At 37.4% G+C, this 20676-nt stretch overlaps 1 protein-coding gene across 3 annotated transcripts; it reads left to right on the top strand.

The window, feature by feature from the left end:
• Positions 1-24: 24 nt before the first annotated feature.
• znf711 (zinc finger protein 711) lies at positions 25-13812 on the top strand. Of its 3 annotated transcripts, none has more exons than XM_051128164.1 (9): positions 25-198; positions 1504-1589; positions 1804-1901; positions 4014-4493; positions 4567-4725; positions 6817-6954; positions 7050-7187; positions 8162-8293; positions 10549-13812. In XM_051128164.1, the coding sequence occupies exons 3-9, from the start codon at positions 1826-1828 to the stop codon at positions 11724-11726; spliced, it is 2301 nt and encodes a 766-aa protein (XP_050984121.1). In that variant the 5' UTR covers positions 25-198; positions 1504-1589; positions 1804-1825; the 3' UTR covers positions 11727-13812. The 3 variants fall into 3 exon arrangements, with proteins under 3 accessions (XP_050984121.1, XP_050984120.1, XP_050984122.1); XM_051128163.1 differs by having other exon boundaries at positions 26-202; XM_051128165.1 differs by having other exon boundaries at positions 28-202; positions 4017-4493.
• The last annotated feature ends 6864 nt before the right edge of the window (positions 13813-20676 follow it).

Here is a 20676-nt window from a genome sequence, read left to right as displayed (position 1 = left end):
CTGAGGCTTAGAAACGACTAGTCCGATTGGCTGAGGCGACGAATCGAGCAGCGTGATTGGCTCAGGCCTGGAAAAGAGCGTTCGAGGATCCTCAATGTACAGGCCGCAGTAGTGCTACCGTTGGAAAATTAACAATAATAAAATACGACAGATTCGAGGGGATCCGAAACTCTTCAACGCTCCGAAGGCAGTCGCGGAGTAGGTAAAGCGTTTTGAATTTGTGCGGCATGTCTATAAAATGGTCGCCGTCGGCCCAGTCGGCCTGCGTGGGCCTGGCTGAGCCTTGTGTTGTGCTCAGGCTCGAGGAAGCGCCCAGTGCGCGCTCCTGCTAGCGGGAACATACGCAAAAGTAGTCCCTACAGCGATCATGCGCCTCGCTTCTGGCGCAAAAGTCAGTCATTTACGAAGCAAATGCAGAAAGTGCACCTGGGCTTTGCGTTTGTGTCATATTCCGGCTTGTGTTGTATTCATTTACGGACTGACATATTAGTTAGCTGATGCTATTAGCCGTTTAGCATGTAGTGTAATGGCGGAGGGCAAGATGGCGCAGTAACGCGGCTGCATTTGCGCAAGCCTCTAACTGCGTCTAAACCGATTTCCTCGAGTGTATTAAAGTGGATTTTAAAGCGTAATATTGTATTTTTATAGGTTTTTATTTGTAACGAGTCGGTGCAACGATAGTAATTTTGTTTTAATGAAACTCTGTCACGCACGAGCCGGTTATGCTCAATTACGAAGCCTACTATGGCGAAGGCTGGTCTCATGAATATTAATTATGACGTTCGAACGTTGCGTGGTAACTGCAATGGCTCGTCAGGGCACGTAACAGAATTAATATTCATGAGTCAAGCCTTTGTCGTAGTAGGGTTCGTAAATTCGCCTCCGGTTGCTCTGACTAGTTTACATCATCATAATAATCACTGCCCTGATCAAAGCACTCACAACGATTTTACACACTCTCTCAGACACTGCACCCATTGGCTGAAAATATTACGTTACATTTCGTCTTTTCAAGGACTCTAAACTTTTCAAATAGAGAGATATGACATCATGTTGGAAATCCCATTGTAGCTTTGTACATTTCTCAAGTTTAAATTAGTCTAATAATTATTTTAAACAAGTTTAAAATATAGTATTAACAGTATATAATTATGACCAGCCACCTTAGTGTTACTTCATCTATACATAATGTTTTCTAAAAGTGCATTATTATTATTATTATTATTATTATTATTATTATGGTAATTCATTGTGAAATTAGCTTTTTAAATGACAATGTGTGGCACACATATATGTATACATTTATAAACTACAATTTTCCTTTGCTGCCTTGCTTTGATATAGGTTTTATTTTTTAATACATATTGTATTTTTATTTTTCTCCACTTCTTATATTTGGAAACACAAACAAGAAGTTGTAGTTAAAGTCTCCCTAAGGTAGTCTCTAAATTACATAAAATATTATAAACATAATATTTCTTTCTTTGCCTCTGTTTCTTTCAGACACTTTCCTCCCAGATGCCCGATTCACAGATTTGCTTAATGTTTGTGATGCTTTTATGTGAAGGGAACTACTGTCAAATGTGAAGGTTTGTTATATAGCAATACAAGAGTTTACTCTCAGAGCCACATGCCTGTAATTTCAATGGAATTAGTTACTAATGAATTGTTTAATGAATATTAATATTATCTCAGTGTGATGGATTTTCTGTCATTTCATGTGTGTCATGTTCTCTATTTATCAAATATATATTTTAAACACAGCAGTCCTTTATTTATTTTAATTCTTGGTCTTTTGTACAGTATTGTGGAACAGTCACAGATAATGGATCAAGGTGGAGGGATCCTGGAGCTGCACAAGGATTTAAAAATGCCCCATACAATGATAATGCCAGATTTTGGTAAGGAACCATCACTCAAATAGTGAGTCAGTTAATTAATTAGTAAATATTTGGTCAGTTTTAATAATTGGATTATGATTTAATGTATTCGTTTGGTTTATTATTATATATAATTAAATATTTTCCAACTTCCAGCTGCCAGTAGGCAATGCACATTTTGTATTTTGGTGTATGTGAATAAATAGTTCATTTGATTTCATCAGTTTTTTTTGTACATCTCATTTTGCTCTCATTACTGTGTGTACTTGAGCGTATTGGTCAACACTTAAAGGATTAGCTCACCCAAAATAGAAAATTGTCATCATTTCAAATAATGGTTGTCTTAGTAACAAACGTGTTTCATTACAGAAGTGAATCTGCTAAATTGTTCCACGAGTCACTCCTGAAATTACTATTATTGACAAGGACTTGCTATGATTGGATTCTGTTACAAGTCATTTTATAATAAATCCAAAAGCACAACATGTGAAAATAACTAAATTAGCGAGTGGAAATGGCTAATGAACTAATGCACAATCCTCCGCTGCCATCTACTAGTTTTAGTGGTCAAAGTGTTTGTTTTCCATCAGGTGACAGAAATCTTCTACTTAAAGGGAACTCTGGGTATTAAGACTTTTATAGCTTAATATAATGTAAATGATGCCTCTTACTGAAATATGTAGTAGAAAACCCATGAAAGATTTACATTAGTTAAAAAATCCACATCGTTATATACATATTTAGGACAATGGAGGGCGCCATTATTTTGATTCTGTAGAACGGTTGCACTCGGTGAGCCACTGGCACAACTCTATTTCTACCGCAACACAACTCGGAAAATAAAATACTGATACTGTTCTGCCCATTGTCTGGTCATGGTGTATGGCTGACACCTATAGGTCTTTATTAATACTGCAGTTTTATTACTCTTCTGTATATTTGCAGTGTTTATTTAGTTCGGCAATGTGCAACAACTATTTCATTTCAGCTCGCGAACGGCCGTTGCCTTGGAGAAAGATATGCTTGTAAGATATTGACTGTTTTTAATCAGTCTGTAAGAGTGATATGTGCTAAGACAATATTACTTCTTAAAGGTGAAGATTGTGATATAATATGATAATGGGAGCTAGTTTTCCATCCCATGTACAGTATATGCACATGCAGACTGTACGTGTTTATATTCATATGTATATCGAAGGAACTAATGTACAGTTTGTAATTTCACTTGTTTATTTTATTTCAGCTTTACAAATGAAAAGGAAATGAGCAATCACAGATGTAAACATGCCATGTAACAATTTGTTTTTTTTTAAAAATAAAGTAAATCTTTCATGGGTTTTCTACTGCATATTTCAGTAAAAGACATCATTTACGCTATATTAAGTTATTCGAGTCTTAATACCCAGGGTTCCCTTTAACTGTGCCATATTTTTCATGTTATTTCCATGAGTGGAAATGAGAAATGTAGATCTTCATTAAAGTGATTTTTTTTATTGTAAAGTTAAAAAATAAAAATAAAGTGTTTGACACCTTTTTCACCCCTTATGAGTTCAGGTAACCACATCTGTTTATCATGTCCACCTTTTTCTTCAATGTGAAAGTAAGCCTATGGGTGAGACTTCCAGCTGATTATCCGCTAGTAAACGGTAAAACTGTCTGCTCATAATTAAGGTTAATAATATTTTCAATATCAAGCAGCAAAACGAGCTGTTTTGTAACAATAGCTGGACACGAATGAGACCGGAATCCAGATCCATAAAATTTACAAATGGCTGTGCCCACTCTTACAGGAAGAAAAAGGTGAATAAAGCTATTGTGTCTCTGCGCAAGTCTTGTTTTAATCCGCTTGGTTCATATGGACTCATTTTATGACATCTTTATGATTTTTTGGGGTCATGTTTTGGTTACCTTTGCTTTCTGAAATCTTTTGGGTTTCATTAAATTTTTTTCATTTGTGTGGGTTTTTATGGGTTTGAAACAACATGAGTGTGTGTCAATGATGACAGAACTCATTTTTTGGGTGAACTATTCCTTTAATGGAAAAATACCCTGATGTTTATCAGCTACTGCACTGAAAGACTTTGCAAGTCTCATGTTCATGCAGACATTTTTATGTTGATGCAACCCTTTGAGTAGTCGCAGGGATGGGAGGCATGGCCCACATCGACGGCGAGCACATCGTGGTGTCGGTGCCGGAGGCCGTGATGGTGTCAGATGTGGTGACGGACGAGGGCATCATGTTGGAGACTGCCCTGGAGGCTGAAGTGGTGGAAGGGCCCGACATCTGTCATGAGGACGTCATCACCACCGAGGGCGTCATCATGTCCGAGTCCATCCTGGGGGCCGAAGTGGCCATCCAAGAGGCTCTGGGCGGCACCGCTGACCTGATTGAAGAGACGGTGCCCGATCAGGTGTTTGTGGCCGACCTCATGTCGCCTCACGATCAGAGCCCGCTGGACCACGACCTGGTGTCCGCTGAGGTCATGGTGACGGACACGGAGACGGTCATACAGTCGCACGACACCATGCCATCTGACGTCACTATTAAAGCGGACGAGGAGGAGGAGGAGGAGGATGTGAAGAGCACTTCGGAGGACTACCTCATGATTTCCTGTGAGTTTGCAGTTACATGGATTGATAGATTGATTGGATCCACAGCAGTGTTTGATGTTTGGCTTCTTTGCAGTGGATGAGGTTGGGGAGAAGCTAGACATTGGAGACGCGCCCTTAAAGATCAGTGCAGAAGTGGGCCAGGACGACGACGGTTCCAAAGAGGACGAGTTCAGCTCGGAGGTCATTAAAGTTTACATCTTTAAGGCAGATGGAGATGAAGATGTGGAAATAGGTAAGGAACACATTTCACAGCTTTGCCTCAAGCTGATTGTCTACTGCTGCTCATGCAGTCACTATTGTTGCTTAAGGTTAACGATTGTGAAAAACGCCAACAGGACGGTAACATAGTTAATGCTTTTGGTGTGAACGCTAAAGTGGGCAAACAAACAAAGCAAAATGTATATTTACATTGAGGGAAGACGACCAGTTCAAGTAGCGCTTTTGAGGTTTCTCAGGTTGAGAAATACGTGTAAGTGTAGGGCCCTATTAAATCCATTTTATTTTCTTCCCAAATTCCATTTTTTCCCTTTAAATTTTTCTGGATTCTGTTTTTTTCCAATTTAATTTGTCATTTGTTTAAATAAAAAAGTGAAAAAAGCATGTCTAATTAATTGACCTACACAATTGAACAACACTTTATGGAAAGTTTAACAAAAAATAAATTTTTAAGGACCATGTGAAATCTGTTTTATTTTTTTTTATTTTTACCAAATTCTGTTCGATTAATTTTCTGGATTCCATTTTCATGGTTTCATGAAATTTTAATAATCAAAAGCATCTCTAATTAATTGGTTTTATTAATAAAATGGATATATTTATTTATTCATTCATTTTTAGAAATACTGTCTTTTGTATTTACTTTTTTCTGTTAAATAAATAATATATATATATATATATTTTTTTTTTTTTTAATTTAATTTAATTTAATTTATTTTTTCTGGTAAATATTCCTTAACAATAATGTTTTAATAATACTGTTATTACTAGTAGTGGTACTATCATTACATTAAGTAATATATTTTTAGTTTCTTTAAGTTAATCTTTTGATGGGTTGCTGTGAAGACCTCTGTTTGTATATGCTATGATGGTAGTACTTTTGATTTATTCATCCAAAGTTTGACAAATTCCATGACATTCCACATTATATAGAAAATTCAGTTTTTATGACTGGATTCTGTGATTCCGTCTGTGTTTTCTGCATTGCAGAAATCATAGGGCCCTTGAAGGGGTCGAAAAAGTATTTAGATACTTAAGCCACCATTTCACAAATAAAGTTGAAGTATTGTTCGAAATTATGACAAAAGGTCTTTGACATTTTCTGGTTGTCAGACTTTGTGAAATATGTTTATATGTTGAGCTACACTGGTGTTTATTCTGCTAGGACGCCTGTGTGAAGTTAATGCTAAATTGAGATCTGTTGGTTGAAGTAATGAAATCAACATTGAAATTGATTTGAAATGGCAGGAGTCGGCTCTTCAGCTTCTTATCAGAATTTTTGTGCAATCAGATGCTCTCTAGAATCTGAAGCATCATAATACCAGCATGAATACCAGTAAGCACCATAAATCAGTAGTAGTTTGACAATTGGTATGCATTTCAGATGATCATCTGTATCGCAGTTACTCTCATGTCATGTCATGTTACTCCCAGCGTTGCGAAGTCTCGAAGCAGTGGTTTAGAAAATGTCATGTCGTCATGAAGATGCTTAAAATTAGTTTCTTTGCAGATCCAGATTTGATTTTTGAGGAATGACAGTGGATATTGTTATTAACATGAGCAAAAATAGATGTTGGTTAATCATAATGTCATGCAAAAATGTGAAAATGCTGCCTGGGTTCTGTTTCGCTCGTCTGATCACTTGCTTCTTAACACAGCATCCTGATTTAGTTTTCCAAACTTGTCCATGTTCTTATAAAATAACCATATACAGTAGGTATGTACTAGAGAAAAAGCAGTATCATTCAAGAAATGAACCGCAGAAGATTTCCATGTCAAAGAAGGTGGAGCCACAGAGCCACGCCCACCTGTTACATCATCAGCACTGACCAATGGCAGCTAAAAGGGCGTTCCCAGTTGGAGTTCCCAACCACTTGTTTTAAACTGTTTGAACTCTAAATGAACTTTGTTTTGGCCTTGATTTCACTTGAATTATATCAGGGCCTTTACATAAAAACCTACTTTGTGCTTAAAATGTGGCGTTAGCTTTGACGTGTGAAACTTTTGTGAAAGTGTCTTTATTTGTGGAGTTACCCCTTATATAAGAACATTTTGATTTTGCATTTCATGTCCTCTTGAACATGACTCTGTGCTGATTGTGTCGTAGGCAGCACGGAGGTGGTGGCAGAGAGCGATTTTCCCAACGGGCACACGGCGCTGGAGCCGGCGGGTTCAGGCAGGCTGCCCAGAGAGAAGATGGTCTACATGGCTGTGAAGGACACCAGCCAAGGAGAGGAGGATATCAGTGAGTTGTCCAGCTATCTTTAAGAAGCGTTATGTGTGCTTGTAGCAAATCAGAAATGTATGTTATGTTTATGCTGTTGTTTGTCCTGAATGTAGACTGTTCGGAGATGACTGACCAGGTTTATATGGAGGTCATAGTTGGGGAGGAAGAGGCTCCTGCCATCACTGAAGCGCAGCTGGAGGACACACCCGTTAACAAGACCTTCGTTCCTGCCGCCTGGGCGACTGCTTATGGTCCTTCACTTTATTTTTATTGTGGGCAGAGATAGAAATTGCTTCATGTGAATAGTCCACCCAAAACTATAAAATAAATAGCTAAACTCAGCATAGCGTATACCGTCATACTCATACTTCAGTCTTGTGAAGCCATATGTGACCCTGGACCACAAAACCAGTCTTAAGTCGCTGGTGTATATTTGTAGCAACAGCCAAAAATACATTGTATGGGTCAAAATTATAGATTTTACTTTTATGCCAAAAATCATTAGGAAATTAAGTAAAGGTCATGTTCCATGAAGATATTTTGTAAATTTCCTACTGTAAATATATCAAAACTTACTTTTTGATTAGTAATATGCATTGCAAAGAACTTAATTTGGACAACTTTAAAGGTGATTTTCTCAATATTTTGAATTTTTTGCACCCTCAGATTCCAACTATTGAAATAGCTGTATCTCAGCCAAACATTGTCCTATCCTAACAAACCACACATCGATGGAAAGCTTATTTATTCAGCTTTCAGATGATGTATAAAGCTCAATTTTGAAAAATTGACACTTATGACTGGTTTTGTGGTCCAGGGTCACATATGATAGCTCAGATTCAGATTTCTGTCATCTCTTTGACAACATTCAGGGTGAACTTTAAGAAAATATGTAAATAAGTAATAAGTAGATATTTGTATAATTTAAAAAGTCAAATGCAGTACATCAGACTGAATCACAGCCTTTTGCAATTTGATGTATTTATTGCAATCCTGTGTCTTTATTTTAGTTTTACATTTTTATGGCTGAATTATTAGATTTACAAACTCCCAATAGGGAACCCTGCAATAACCGATGACAGAATTTTCATTTTGGGCTATCGGTCACTGTAAACGCAGACTTAAAAGTTATATGAAAGTTTTAATAAAAGCAATATCGTTTCCTTTAAGTGCATTTATAGCGTGCGAATGTCCAAACCCCTTACCAGTCATGGCTTTCCCACAGGAAGCAATCTAGAAAGTAAGAATGGTGCCGCCACTCCCTACCTGCAGATCACTGACAGCATCAGCACAAGCCGAGCACTTAAACAAAAGATCAAGAAGAAGAGGAGAGGGGAGACGCGCCAGTGCCAGACAGGTATGATCTGCTGCTAGTGCTAGAAACTGTTTTCTGACGTCACTTTGCACAATAACTATTTGGCTTTGTTTTTAGACTACCATTGTACGTAATGCGACCTTTATAAAAAGTTGACAAAAGGTGATTTACCCCCTGATAGCAACCTAAGTATTGATATTAATGATGTTTTTCCCCTTTAAATGTGTTTTAGGTAGCCTACAGTTATTAAAAAAAAAAAAAATGCATGAAAGATTCTAACTTCCATTTGGGTGCTTTCATGTTCTGGTCTCCATAGACATCCATGTTAAAACAGGGTGAAAAAAAGATTTGAATACTGACTGAAGACTGAATTTAAACTTTTTCTATATAACTTAACTAAATTAAATAATGTGTGCAGGTTATGTTAAATTATCGGTTTGGAAAAAATTTGACTAGAAACACCAGGGACCAGAAATGTAAAGCACTGCTCCAGTCGGGCGAGACTTCGGCGTTTAGAAAAAGGTGGATGATAGACACAATAAACTGAACTAATTTAACACCCAGTATACGGTACATTGTGGTTACTCATCTGTAGCACAGTTCTCTTTTTCATGAATTTTTAAGCTTCGCCAGTTTAAAATTTAAAGCAATTTAAACTGACCAAGAACAATAAGACACAGTAGATGCATTAATTTGGTTATAACAACTTTATTTCCATAACTATATACAATTATCAGCTAGAAGACTTGTGTTTGTTCAGAAACAATTTGTAGTCAAATTCTTGCATATTGTGAAAAATTGCAATATTTTACTTTTAAATCTGGTGTTATGATACATTTTAGAATGTATCGTGAATGTAAAGTTTAACCATGTTTAGTAAAATATAATTGAATTGCTTTTCTTAAATCTGTTGCAATTTTTCACAATATGCAAGAATTTGACTACAAATGCGATTTGTAATTTTTTTTTTTGTGATTTTTTTTTTTTTTTAAGAAATTAATACTTTTATTCACCAAGGATGTATTAAGTTAATAATTAAAAGTTTATTAAAAGTTAATAATAAATAATTTACATTGTTATAAAATATTTATATTTTGAATAAACACTGTACTTTTTAAACTTGTTATTCATAAAAGAATCCTGAAAAAAAAAAAAATCACAGGTTCCAAAAAATATTTGGCAGCACAACTGTTGATATTATCCAACATTGATCATTCTAATAATAAATCCATATATTAGAATGATTTCTGAAGGATCATGTGACACTTAAGACTGGAGTAACAGCTGATAAAAATTCAGCTTTTCATCACAGGAATAAATTCTATTTTAAATTATGTTAAAATAAAAAACATTATTTTATATTGTAAAAACATTTTGCAATATTACTGTTTTTTGTCTATATTTTTAATCAAATAAATGCAGCCTTGATGAGCATAAGAGACTTCTGTAAAGACTATTACAAGTCTTACTGACCACAAACTTTTGAACGGTAGTGTATGTGTACATATATATATATATATATATATATATATATATATATAGATGTAGAGATGCACTGCTGTGACTGTTTGAAACTATTTTTGATGAAATAGAGCAAGATCAGACAATAGTGTTATAGTCAGACAATGTAAGTCACTTAATAATAACTACTTTTTTATTAACTGTTGTATTAAATCAGTATCACATTTTCAAACTTCCTTAATGATCATTAAAAGCTGTCACTCTTCTTAGTTCATCGCAATCTCACAAAGTTTGAATATAATCAATGAAGCTCTCATAGTGATGCTCTTTTTTACATAGTGTCTAAACTTTGTTATAATGAGAGTATTCGTGCGCTTGCAGAACTCTGGAATGAGCAAAACTGTTTTTCTGAGCAGTGAATGAATTCTGATTAACATTGTGTTCAAGGAATCAACAGGTATGTCTTACATACATTATTCAATGCTGCAAAACCATGCAAGTAGAAACATTCGTCGCTTCCCTGAGCACAAACACAAATATGCTGATCGGGTCAGTCGCACTGGTGCTCCTAAATATTTTTTCATAGTCGCAGTAGTTTTTGCACTGTAGGACCCTGTTAAAGCAATAATGGCAAGTAATAATGTTACTTAAAAAAAGAAGTTCTTGATCGTGAACTTAACTCCCTCAGTCTGGTCAAAATGCCTTGTCAAAAGTTGATGTTTAAAAGGGAAGTTGTCTGTTTTTTTTTTCTTGTTGGATGTCCTGTCTCACTCTGAAATACACTTGCAGAAGTAAAATGTTGTCTGTTTTCAGCATGTTCTCTTTCTTTGTTCCAGCTGTAATCATCGGTCCTGACGGGCAGCCCCTGACGGTCTACCCCTGCCACATCTGTGGCAAGAAGTTCAAATCGCGGGGCTTCCTGAAACGCCACATGAAGAATCACCCGGACCACATGTTCAAGAAGAAGTACCAGTGCACCGACTGCGACTTCACCACCAACAAGAAGGTGAGTTTCCACAACCATCTGGAGAGCCACAAGCTGATCATCAAGAACGAGAAGATCCCGGAGTACACAGAGTACACGCGCCGCTATCACGAGGCCAGCCCGCTCAGCTCCAACAAGCTCATCCTGCGCGACAAGGAGCCCAAGCTGCACAAATGCAAGTACTGTGAGTACGAGACGGCCGAGCAGGGCCTCCTGAACCGTCATCTGCTGGCCGTGCACAGCAAAAACTTTGCGCACGTCTGCGTCGAGTGTGCCAAGGGCTTCCGGCACCCGTCGGAGCTCAAGAAGCACATGCGGACGCACACGGGCGAGAAGCCCTACCATTGCCAGCACTGCGACTTCCGCTGTGCCGACCAGTCCAACTTAAAGACTCACATAAAGAGCAAACACGGCACCGACCTGCCCTTCAAGTGCGGGCACTGCCCGCAGGCCTTCGCCGACGACAAGGAGCTCCAGAGGCACACGGAGATTTTCCAGGGCCATAAGACTCACCAGTGTCCGCACTGCGAACACAAAAGCACCAATTCCAGCGACCTGAAGCGGCACGTCATCTCGGTGCACACGAAAGACTTCCCGCACAAGTGCGACGTGTGCGAGAAGGGCTTTCACAGACCCTCCGAACTGAAAAAACACGCGGAAACGCACAAGGGGAATAAAATCCACCAGTGCCGGCACTGCGATTTTAAGACGTCGGACCCCTTCACGCTAAGCCGCCACATTCTGTCCGTTCACACCAAGGACTTGCCGTTTAAGTGCAAGCGGTGCAAGCGCGGATTTAGGCATCAGAACGAACTCAAGAAGCACATGAAGACGCACAGCGGCCGTAAGGTCTATCAATGCCAATATTGCGAGTACAACACTACGGACGCTTCGGGTTTCAAACGGCACGTCATATCCATCCACACTAAAGACTATCCGCACAGGTGTGACTATTGCAAGAAGGGTTTCAGGCGGCCGTCGGAAAAGAACCAACACATAATGCGGCATCACAAAGAAACCCTACTATAATGCTCTTTCTTTCAAATCCCCGAAACAAGCTCCAGCGCTCCGCTCCACACGTGTCATTTACAGCCCTCTTATTTAATGTTCTGCTTACGTGTAAAGAAGCATCAATCACAGCTGAGACGGGTATAAGTGGCTGACAGTACGGTCTTGGGCGAAACGATCATGTCACACCTTTCACAGCCTTCATTCAGGGTCTCAAATGCCTATATTTTTATACCTACATTGCTTAAACGCTGTAAGCGAATCGCATTATCCTCCATATTAAAGGAATAGTTCACCCAAAAATTTAAATTGTCATTATTTGCTCACCCTCAGGTTGCTCCAAACATCATCTGAAGAGCAAAAAAGACATTTCGCAGAATGTTCGTGCTGCTGTCTATCATTAAGCAATAACATCTACTGACCAAAAACATCATAAATGTGTCATAGAAGTATGCTTTTGTGGAAAAAAGCAGCACAGTGATTTTGAGCTCCGTGGAGGGTTTGGAGTAACATGAGGGCGAGTAAATGATGGGAGTTTTCTTTTATGGGTGATGTATTCCCGGTCAGAGCATCATCATAGATCTTAGTCAGGATAGATGACATACTGAATTTCACAAAACAAGCTCGACGTACAGTCGTTATAATGGCATGTGCTGTATAAACCCAGATCGCATGTCATTTCAGAAGTGTTTAATGAAGTGTTTGGTCTGCTCATCAGCTGTACAATCAGTTTGTTGTTAAACAACATTACACTCTACTGAACACAGCGCTGTCCTGACTAAAGTCTTTTCTCTGAAGTCATTAAATCATTAGATGTATTTTACCAGCTAGTATGTCCAGGTTTTACTGTACCCTTTACCGTTTTACACCCATTATGATGATAATTTGAGCAGTTCTGTTGTGGTATCTGAAACTGTGCGTTTTCCCGCGTTGCTCTGTGCGATCCCGGTGTCTTGAGCGTTCCCTAACTCTGTGAATACCACTACAAAACTCAACGTTTGTGTAAAATGAAACGTTAACGACACGGCGAACACGCACATACTGCCAATTCTTTCTGATCTCTTGAGTCATGCCTTACATGTCTTTGTTTTGCACTGAATTCAGTAAGTATGAATTGTGAATATTTTTAACAAGTTTCACTTACGCTATGATAGATGTATACATTAACAAATGCAAATCACGAGCACCTTTTGCTTTTATAATGTCACTTTTGAGTTATTTATTTTTTAGCGGGTGGGCAAACAGAGACACGACATCCTGAAGCAGAAGCCATCCTTCATCCCCTTCCCAGCAGTATTTGCGTGTAAAAGACCACAGCGATTCAGGCATGCCTTCGTATCTAGCTCTGTTGATCGGCGTAGCTTTCGACTTCTGAAATGACTGTAGTTCACAGCAACTCTAGTACACAGCATACCGCACAGGCTGGATTTAGAGGGGCGGTACTTCCTGTCAATCATGTTTTTGCCCGACATCCTAATGTAATGCTCGCTCCAATGTGGTCATGTGTAAAAACCTTTGCCAAAAGCTCTGAAAAATGAAATGTAAAGAGTGGGTAATTTGCAACAGCTTTAAAAAGTTTAGTTTGCAATAATTCAGATTCGTGAAATCACAAGATGCTACTTCTGCTGGTTTATCATCCAGACAAACAGAAATCATACTAAAATGACAGCATAAATGGACGTAGCAGACTTTGCTTTATTCACAGTTTAATTGGTTGTATTAAGTTAAAACAGTGTTTAATTGATCAAGTGCTTTAAGAGTGATCGTACATTTGATCCCTGGACTCAGTGACGTGACGTCTTCAGACGTCGACTCTCATTCATGAACCACACGGAGAACTCTGTGTGTGTGTGTGTGTGTGTAAATAGTTTCTTACGTAAATCGACGTACTGAACAGTCGCAGCAGTTCATGTAATCGGTTATGAGCGACTCACAGATCGATTCTGCTGGTGTTTTGTGAATGAGGTTTGTGGCTTCTTGATTTCTTTCACCCGTGCAGGCGTTTGACAGACGTCACGTCAGCGATTAAACGTATGCCAGCGGTCTAGATATTGCTGTGTTTGTTACAGTTGTGGTTGGAGACTAACATTCTTCATGGAAAATTAAAGTCATGCGTTTCAGTTATTTTCTGACAGATGGACTACTGGTAAGAAGGAATCAAAATAAATATTTCTTTCAAAAAGATATTTTGTTTTCAGAAATGGTTTTACACTCAGGTATTTCCTTGGCGTTAGCAGATAGCACTTTTCAGATGTAAGAAATTAACACAGTCTAAATAAATAATTCAAGGAAAATCATTTTAATCTGCTTATAAATGTTGTATTATGCCATTAAAGTGGGTAATTACACATATTGTATTCTGTTACTCTTCTGACTATGTGTGTGTCTCATTTAGTCCCCTAGTCCAGTGTTAGGACACTCATCAGTGAATTCAGCTGATTTAGAGGTGTTCTCAATCACAGAATCCTGCTGGTGCATTGGAACATTCAATCCCAAAAAGTCACACAGTCCACTACAAAAATCAGGGACCATCAATGCTCACTATGTTCCCTTAACAAAAATTTTGCTAAAAGTTGCATGAGGTAACTCAATAAACATCATGACATTCGGTATAAAGACAAACTGCTGTTTAATTATACAGAGTTTATGTGGGTCTTAAAATGTCTTCACTGACACTTCCTCAAGATGCATTAAAACGGAGTTGAAAATCTTTGAATTTAAATGTTATTGAATGCATTAGATGTCACGTGCAAAGCAAACAGTACATTTTTGGGTTCCATTCAGTTATTTGTAATTACAATTCAGCCAAAATGTTGCAGGAGTATTTAACCAAACAAAGGGTTTTTCATAATGTACTTTAAGCAGCATAGTCATTTCCAGAAACGTCCTCAGTGTCTCAATATGTAGTGAGCCACACTTCTTTACCAGTGTCTGAATTCATGCACATGAAATACTGATTCACGTGTTCTCTTTGCTCTTTGAGTGCTTTTGTTTTATACATTTTCAAAAGATCTTAGTATCATCTCCAAGTTTAAACATGCTTCAAACTCCCAAACGTTTGACTGTTAGCCAGTCTAACCACAACATCTTCAAAGCTACTTCAAGGCTATTTACTTGTCAATCTCACAAGAGTTACATGTGAACTTATCTGATTCTACAAATGAGTAAAATTACATCTGATAAGAAGTGACTGACCTCTGAAGTTAACAGGCAGAATAATAGAGCATTTAAGCAATTATGAAAGATTCATGCTGTATCAAAACAATAGGTTACTGTTTGTAACCCTGGTTCTCTGAAACATTGAGTGCATGACCTCTGCAGAAGCATCCAGTTGCACCAAGTCTGGCTTGACAGACAGAAGCGCGTGTCCAAAGGCAGGTAAGGGACCGGGCGCATAAAGCCCCTACCTATCCCCAGCGAGCATATTCGTTTCTCATGCAGCAAGCAGGGCAAACTTGGTGGATCTCTCCACTCGATGTCTCAGAGAACCGAGGTTACAAACAGTAACCTGTTGTTCTCTTTCACCATCTCGTGTTCGAGATCCACCTATGGCAGATATGACCAGATATGATATCTCTCCGGTTGCCCAAAACACTCACAGTGAGGCCCTGTAAGCCAGAGGATGATCCATCTGAAAAGGTGGTGCTTGACATCATACTAAGTAACGTAACATGCATACAAAATGTCCCACAGGATGATGAAAGCAGCGTTCCCACAGGTCCTTGAAATCCATGAAAGTTTGTGGATCTGAAAAAAAATTTCAAGGCCCTGGAAAGTTTTCGAACATAGACATGCATAGATACAGGTCCTTGAAAGTGCTTGAATTTATTTTGTGCAAGAAGTTTTCTGGAAAACATTCCATATTATTCCCTCCGGTCCACTAACGTGTTTTTTCGCCAACACTTTGTGGCCTATATATATATATATATATATATATATATATATTCTAGCTTCCTTGATTTCTGTTAGTTTCGCACATTTACGCGTTAAGTAGCGTGTTGTACGTTGCCAAAATGTGTCCCCATATTAAGTCTTTGAATTTGAGAGTATTGGACCTGGAAAGTCCTTGAAAGGTCCTTGAATTTGAAGTTAATCAAGGTGTGGGAACCCTGTGAAAGAGAACTTTACCAGTCACTACTGCTCCTATAGCTACACTGTAGTGTTCTGTTTTAAAGTCGATTTAATGTTTATTGACTGAACGTAACAAAATCCAGGTGTTAAACTGCACTTGGACATTATACTGACAAAAGATGTCAAAAACTCTCTAAACCTCCTCTCAAATGAATAAGACAGCTCTCGTAAGATTTCATTTGACCTCCAGATGTGCTTTTTTCTAAATGGTAAGCACCTGTCAATGAGTTCAAAAATTTAAATATAGAATAAAACCATGTGAAGTGCCTTAAAGAAGTCTTACCTGGAGCTTGACAATGAAAAAAGTGATTGATCAAAATAAACGTATACATTTAAGTGTAGCCATAAATATATACTGAATACAATGTAAGATAAAACAGGGGACATGGGTCCACCATGAAGTCATATTATATTATCTAAAAAGTATCTGAGGAGATTGTGCAGCCATTAGTCAGAAATCTGAAGCTGAAATCACATGAAATTATTTCAAAGCAAACAATACAGCAAGCTGCTTGATTCAGACCCTGGTGAGGAGTGGGTAAACATTTCTACCAATTAAAGTCAATCCATTTTATCATATGTATTCTGAGTGAAGCATTCAAAGAGAAGAAATGTAGGATTTGCAGATGGAGGCAAATCTTAGCAGGACTCTGCAGGGCAGGTGTTTGGTGGAGAGAGACTGAGCAAGTTTAATTAGTGCTGTTAATCATTTTAGAGGTGGAGTAATTATTTTGTTTGCAGTAACATGCACAGAACAACTGAGCCACAATTAGACCAGGAACATGAGTTAAAGTCGACGGGGTATCTGGATCCTCAACTGCATCATTATAGGGATAAAAATAATCTTTCTGCATGGACACAGATGCAGAAGTAGCTGTATATATATATGTATGAAAATATATAAATAGCATTAGGTTATAGGTTGTTATATTTAACAACTCATGAAACCCTTTTTTTCTTGAATCGGATAACTGGAATGTAAAGAGTTAGATAATGATTTTATCCTTTGTCATCTAATCTAACTGATGTATTTTAAAGCTGCATCCTGTACGTTTTGCCTCTTTGTCGCCATCTCTGTTTGCAACCTTCAGTTGCAGTTATTTGTGTAATTATCTTCACATGTCTTGTGCAACAGCACGGATGAATCTAATGTTTTGAGGTGTATGTGTGGGAATTACAGAATTGCTAGAGAATTACAGATACTGCCTCTTGAAGTATGTCCAAAGAAAGAAGCTTCACTGGAAAATGTCATCTGAACAAGTAGCATGTCTGCCAGTTTTGCTCTGACCAACTAAAAAAAAAAAAGTTTTACAATACATTGCACTACCAATGGTGGTTAAATTTAACAATTGCAAAATCAGCTCAGATTACTATAGAGGCCCATTTCCACCACTGAATAAAAAATAAAAAAGGTAATTCTGACTTTTTTTCTTAGAACTGTCAGATATAAATGCACAATTGCAAGTTATACAGTCGCACTTGCTGGATATGAACTCGCAATTGCAAGTTATAAAGTCCAGATCTTAAGTGAAAAAAAAACTGATACATAATTGTGAGTTTATATCACGCAATTTCGCCTTTATTTCTCAGAATTATGAGTTTGTATCATGCAATTCTGACAAAAAAGTCAGAATTGTGAGATAAGTTGCAATAACCTTTTTTTTTTTTTTTTTTTTTTTTTTTTCATTTTTTTGTTCAGTGCCGGAAACGTGCTTCCATAGATTACAGATCTGTATGTCAAACCATGCAAATTATCGTTATATTTGTTCTCAAATTGTTAATGTTAACAACATCAACATTGCATGACTGTGTATTTAATCAGTATTAGCTGTAGATTTCAATTTCTGTCCTCTAATCACTAATTGTTATACCATTTGAATGTAATTGAAAGAAATTGTTCATTTAACCTCCAAAACTAATTTAATGTTCCTTAGAACGTGTTCTTTTTGAAATGGTTGTAAGTACAGTGTAATCCCACATATCTGTAATTAGATGCACAAAAAACTGGAATAGAATCTAGTGTCTGTCACTTGCATGTGTTTCTTTACCATCATGCACCATTTAAGACTATTCTCAAAATGAAACGTAATTATTCCAGCTGCTGTAAAAAGAGGCTACAAATGACCCGCCAGCTGCAGCATCCACACACGCAATATAACTGAATTGGCGGGACTCCTTCTTAATGTACAGACGTGACATTATGACGCAGACAACCAACCTGAACCACTCACCTTAGAAAACATTAATACAAACTTACCGTTTTGAAGGTAAGGAGATAGTTTTCAACACTGCTTGGATGTACTTGCTTAATAATTGATTTTGGATCATTTTTAACCAAAAAAGTCCAGTATGTGAGTACGTATTTCACGTAGCCTATGTTGTTCAGCATTTGAGTACATATGAATGTTTGCAGACATAAAAACATTCAATAATGTATCAACAGCATCTAAAACATAAATCATTTACATACAGATGTACAAAATTATGAATCCTTAATATCATTGATCATAAATTCAATAGAATCAACTGATTAATTCCACGAAAATAAGTGCTATAGCTCTTGTTTTAGATGCTGTCAGTACATCCATATTGTACATTTCAGCATCTATCAAAACATAAAAAGTACTTTTTTTTCTGTACCTGTAAATGTTACATATGAATGTCTACATATAAACAATGAGATCAGTCTGATTTTAAACCACTAAAGCAACTGTTAATGGTTCATGAAATCATTCAAAAGTTATTAATAGTAAAGAAATGTACATGTAAGAAGTGAATTGATACACATTTACAGGTGCATCTCAATAAATTAGAATGTCGTGGAAAAGTTCATTTATTTCAGTAATTCTACTCAAATTATGAAACTCGTGTATTAAATAAGTTCAATGCACACAGACTGAAGTTTGTTTAAGTCTTTGGTTCTTTTAATTGTGATGATGTTGGCTCACATTTAACAAAAACCCACAATTCACCATCTCAACAAATTAGAATATGGTGACATGCCAATCAGCTAATCAACTCAAAACACTTGCAAAGGTTTCCTGAGCCTTCAAAATGGTCTCTCAGTTTGGTTCACTAGGCTACACAATCATGGGGAAGACTGCTGATCTGACAGTTGTCCAGAAGACAATCATTCACACCCTTCACAAGGAGGGTTAGCCACAAACATTCATTGCCAAAGAAGCTGGCTGTTTACAGAGTGCTGCATCCAAGCATGTTAACAGAATGTTGAGTGGAAGGAAAAAGTGTGGAAGAAAAAGATGCACAACCAACCGAGAGAACCGCAGCCTTCAGAGGCTTGTCAAGCAAAATCGATTCAAGAATTTGGGTGAAATTCACAAGGAATGGACTGAGGCTGGGGTCAAGCCATCAAGAGCCACCACACACAGACGTGTCAAGGAATTTGGCTACAGTTGTCGTATTTCTCTTGTTAAGCCACTTCTGAACCACAGACGACGTCAGAGGCGTCTTACCTGGGCTAAGGAGAAGAAATGGACCAAAGTCCTCTTTTCAGCAAGTTTTGTATTTCATTTGGAAACCAAGGTCCTAGAGTCTGGAGGAAGCGTGGAGAAGCTCATAGCCCAAGTTGCTTGAAGTCCAGTGTTAAGTTTCCACAGTCTGTGATGATTTGGGGTGCAGTGTCATCTGCTGGTGTTGGTCCACTGTGTTTTTTGAAAACTAAAGTCACTGCACCCGTTTACCAAGAAATTTTAGAGCACTTCATACTTCCTTCTGCTGACCAGCTTTTTAAAGATGCTGATTTCATTTTCCAGCAGGATTTGGCACCTGCCCACACTGCCAAAAGCACCAAAAGTTGTTTAAATGACCATGTTGTTGGTGTGCTTGACTGGTCAGCAAACTCACCAGACCTGAACCCCATAGAAAATCTATGGGGTATTGTCAAGAGGAAAATGAGAAACAAGAGACCAAAAAATGCAGATGAGCTGAAGGCCACCGTCAAAGAAACCTGGGCTTCCATATCACCTCAGCAGTGCCACAGACTGATCACCTCCATGCCACATCAAATTGAGGCAATAATTACAGCAAACAGAGCCCCTACAAAGTATTGAGTACATACACAGTAAATGAACATACTTTCCAGAAGGCCAACAATTCACTAAAAATGTTTTTTTTTTTTTTTTTTAATTGTTATTTTTATTTTTTTTATTTGTGCATTGGTTGGTTTTTGTTAAATGTGAGCCAAAATCATCACAATTAAAAGAACCAAAGACTTAAACTACTTCAGTCTGTGTGCACTGAATTCATTTAATACACGAGTTTCACAATTTGAGTTGAATTACTGAAATAAATGAACTTTTCCGCGACATTCTAATTTATCGAGATGCACCTGTATGTTTAATGTTTGTAAGCACTGAGGAAAACTTACTATTAATGGTAATGAAGTATATTTCATGATCTCAAGTGAAAACTATTTTACTCCTAATAACCATTAACAACTCTACTACTGGTTTAAAATACTGTACTTTAGTTATGTATGGTTAACAAGTGGTTGGTTAACAAACAATAACATGATCCAACTCTTTTAATATCAGCTAATTAAACAAGAACTCACTATTTGCATTTAGCTTATTAATACATTAGCAATGTAAATGTAATTCTAAACTTATGAAATAACTATAATAGTTTGCAAATGATTTAAAAGTGCTTTGTTACTGTATACTTTCATTTAAGTGTTTACAGTAAGGGTGTATGAATTATATAGTGTTTTGTTTTGTTTTTCAGAGCACTCATTATGAATTCGATCAGTTGATTCAGTTGATCTCATATGCAAAACTAAGCTGAACTTGTTACTTTTAATATTCTTTATTGCTTTAAAACA

Source organism: Labeo rohita, chromosome 14 (assembly GCF_022985175.1).
Source record: "Labeo rohita strain BAU-BD-2019 chromosome 14, IGBB_LRoh.1.0, whole genome shotgun sequence".
Classification (NCBI taxonomy): domain Eukaryota; kingdom Metazoa; phylum Chordata; class Actinopteri; order Cypriniformes; family Cyprinidae; genus Labeo; species Labeo rohita.
Note: the sequence above shows the minus strand (reverse complement) of the source record. Positions and strands in the feature narration are given on the sequence as shown.

Coding starts and splice junctions, on each gene's coding strand:
- znf711 (XM_051128164.1), top strand. CDS start 1,826: ATGGATCAAGGTGGAGGGATCCTGGAGCTGCACAAGGATTTAAAAATG. Junction 4,726..6,816: donor AGATGAAGATGTGGAAATAG/GTAAGGAACACA, acceptor ATTGTGTCGTAG/GCAGCACGGAGGTGGTGGCA. Junction 7,188..8,161: donor CGCCTGGGCGACTGCTTATG/GTCCTTCACTTT, acceptor GCTTTCCCACAG/GAAGCAATCTAGAAAGTAAG.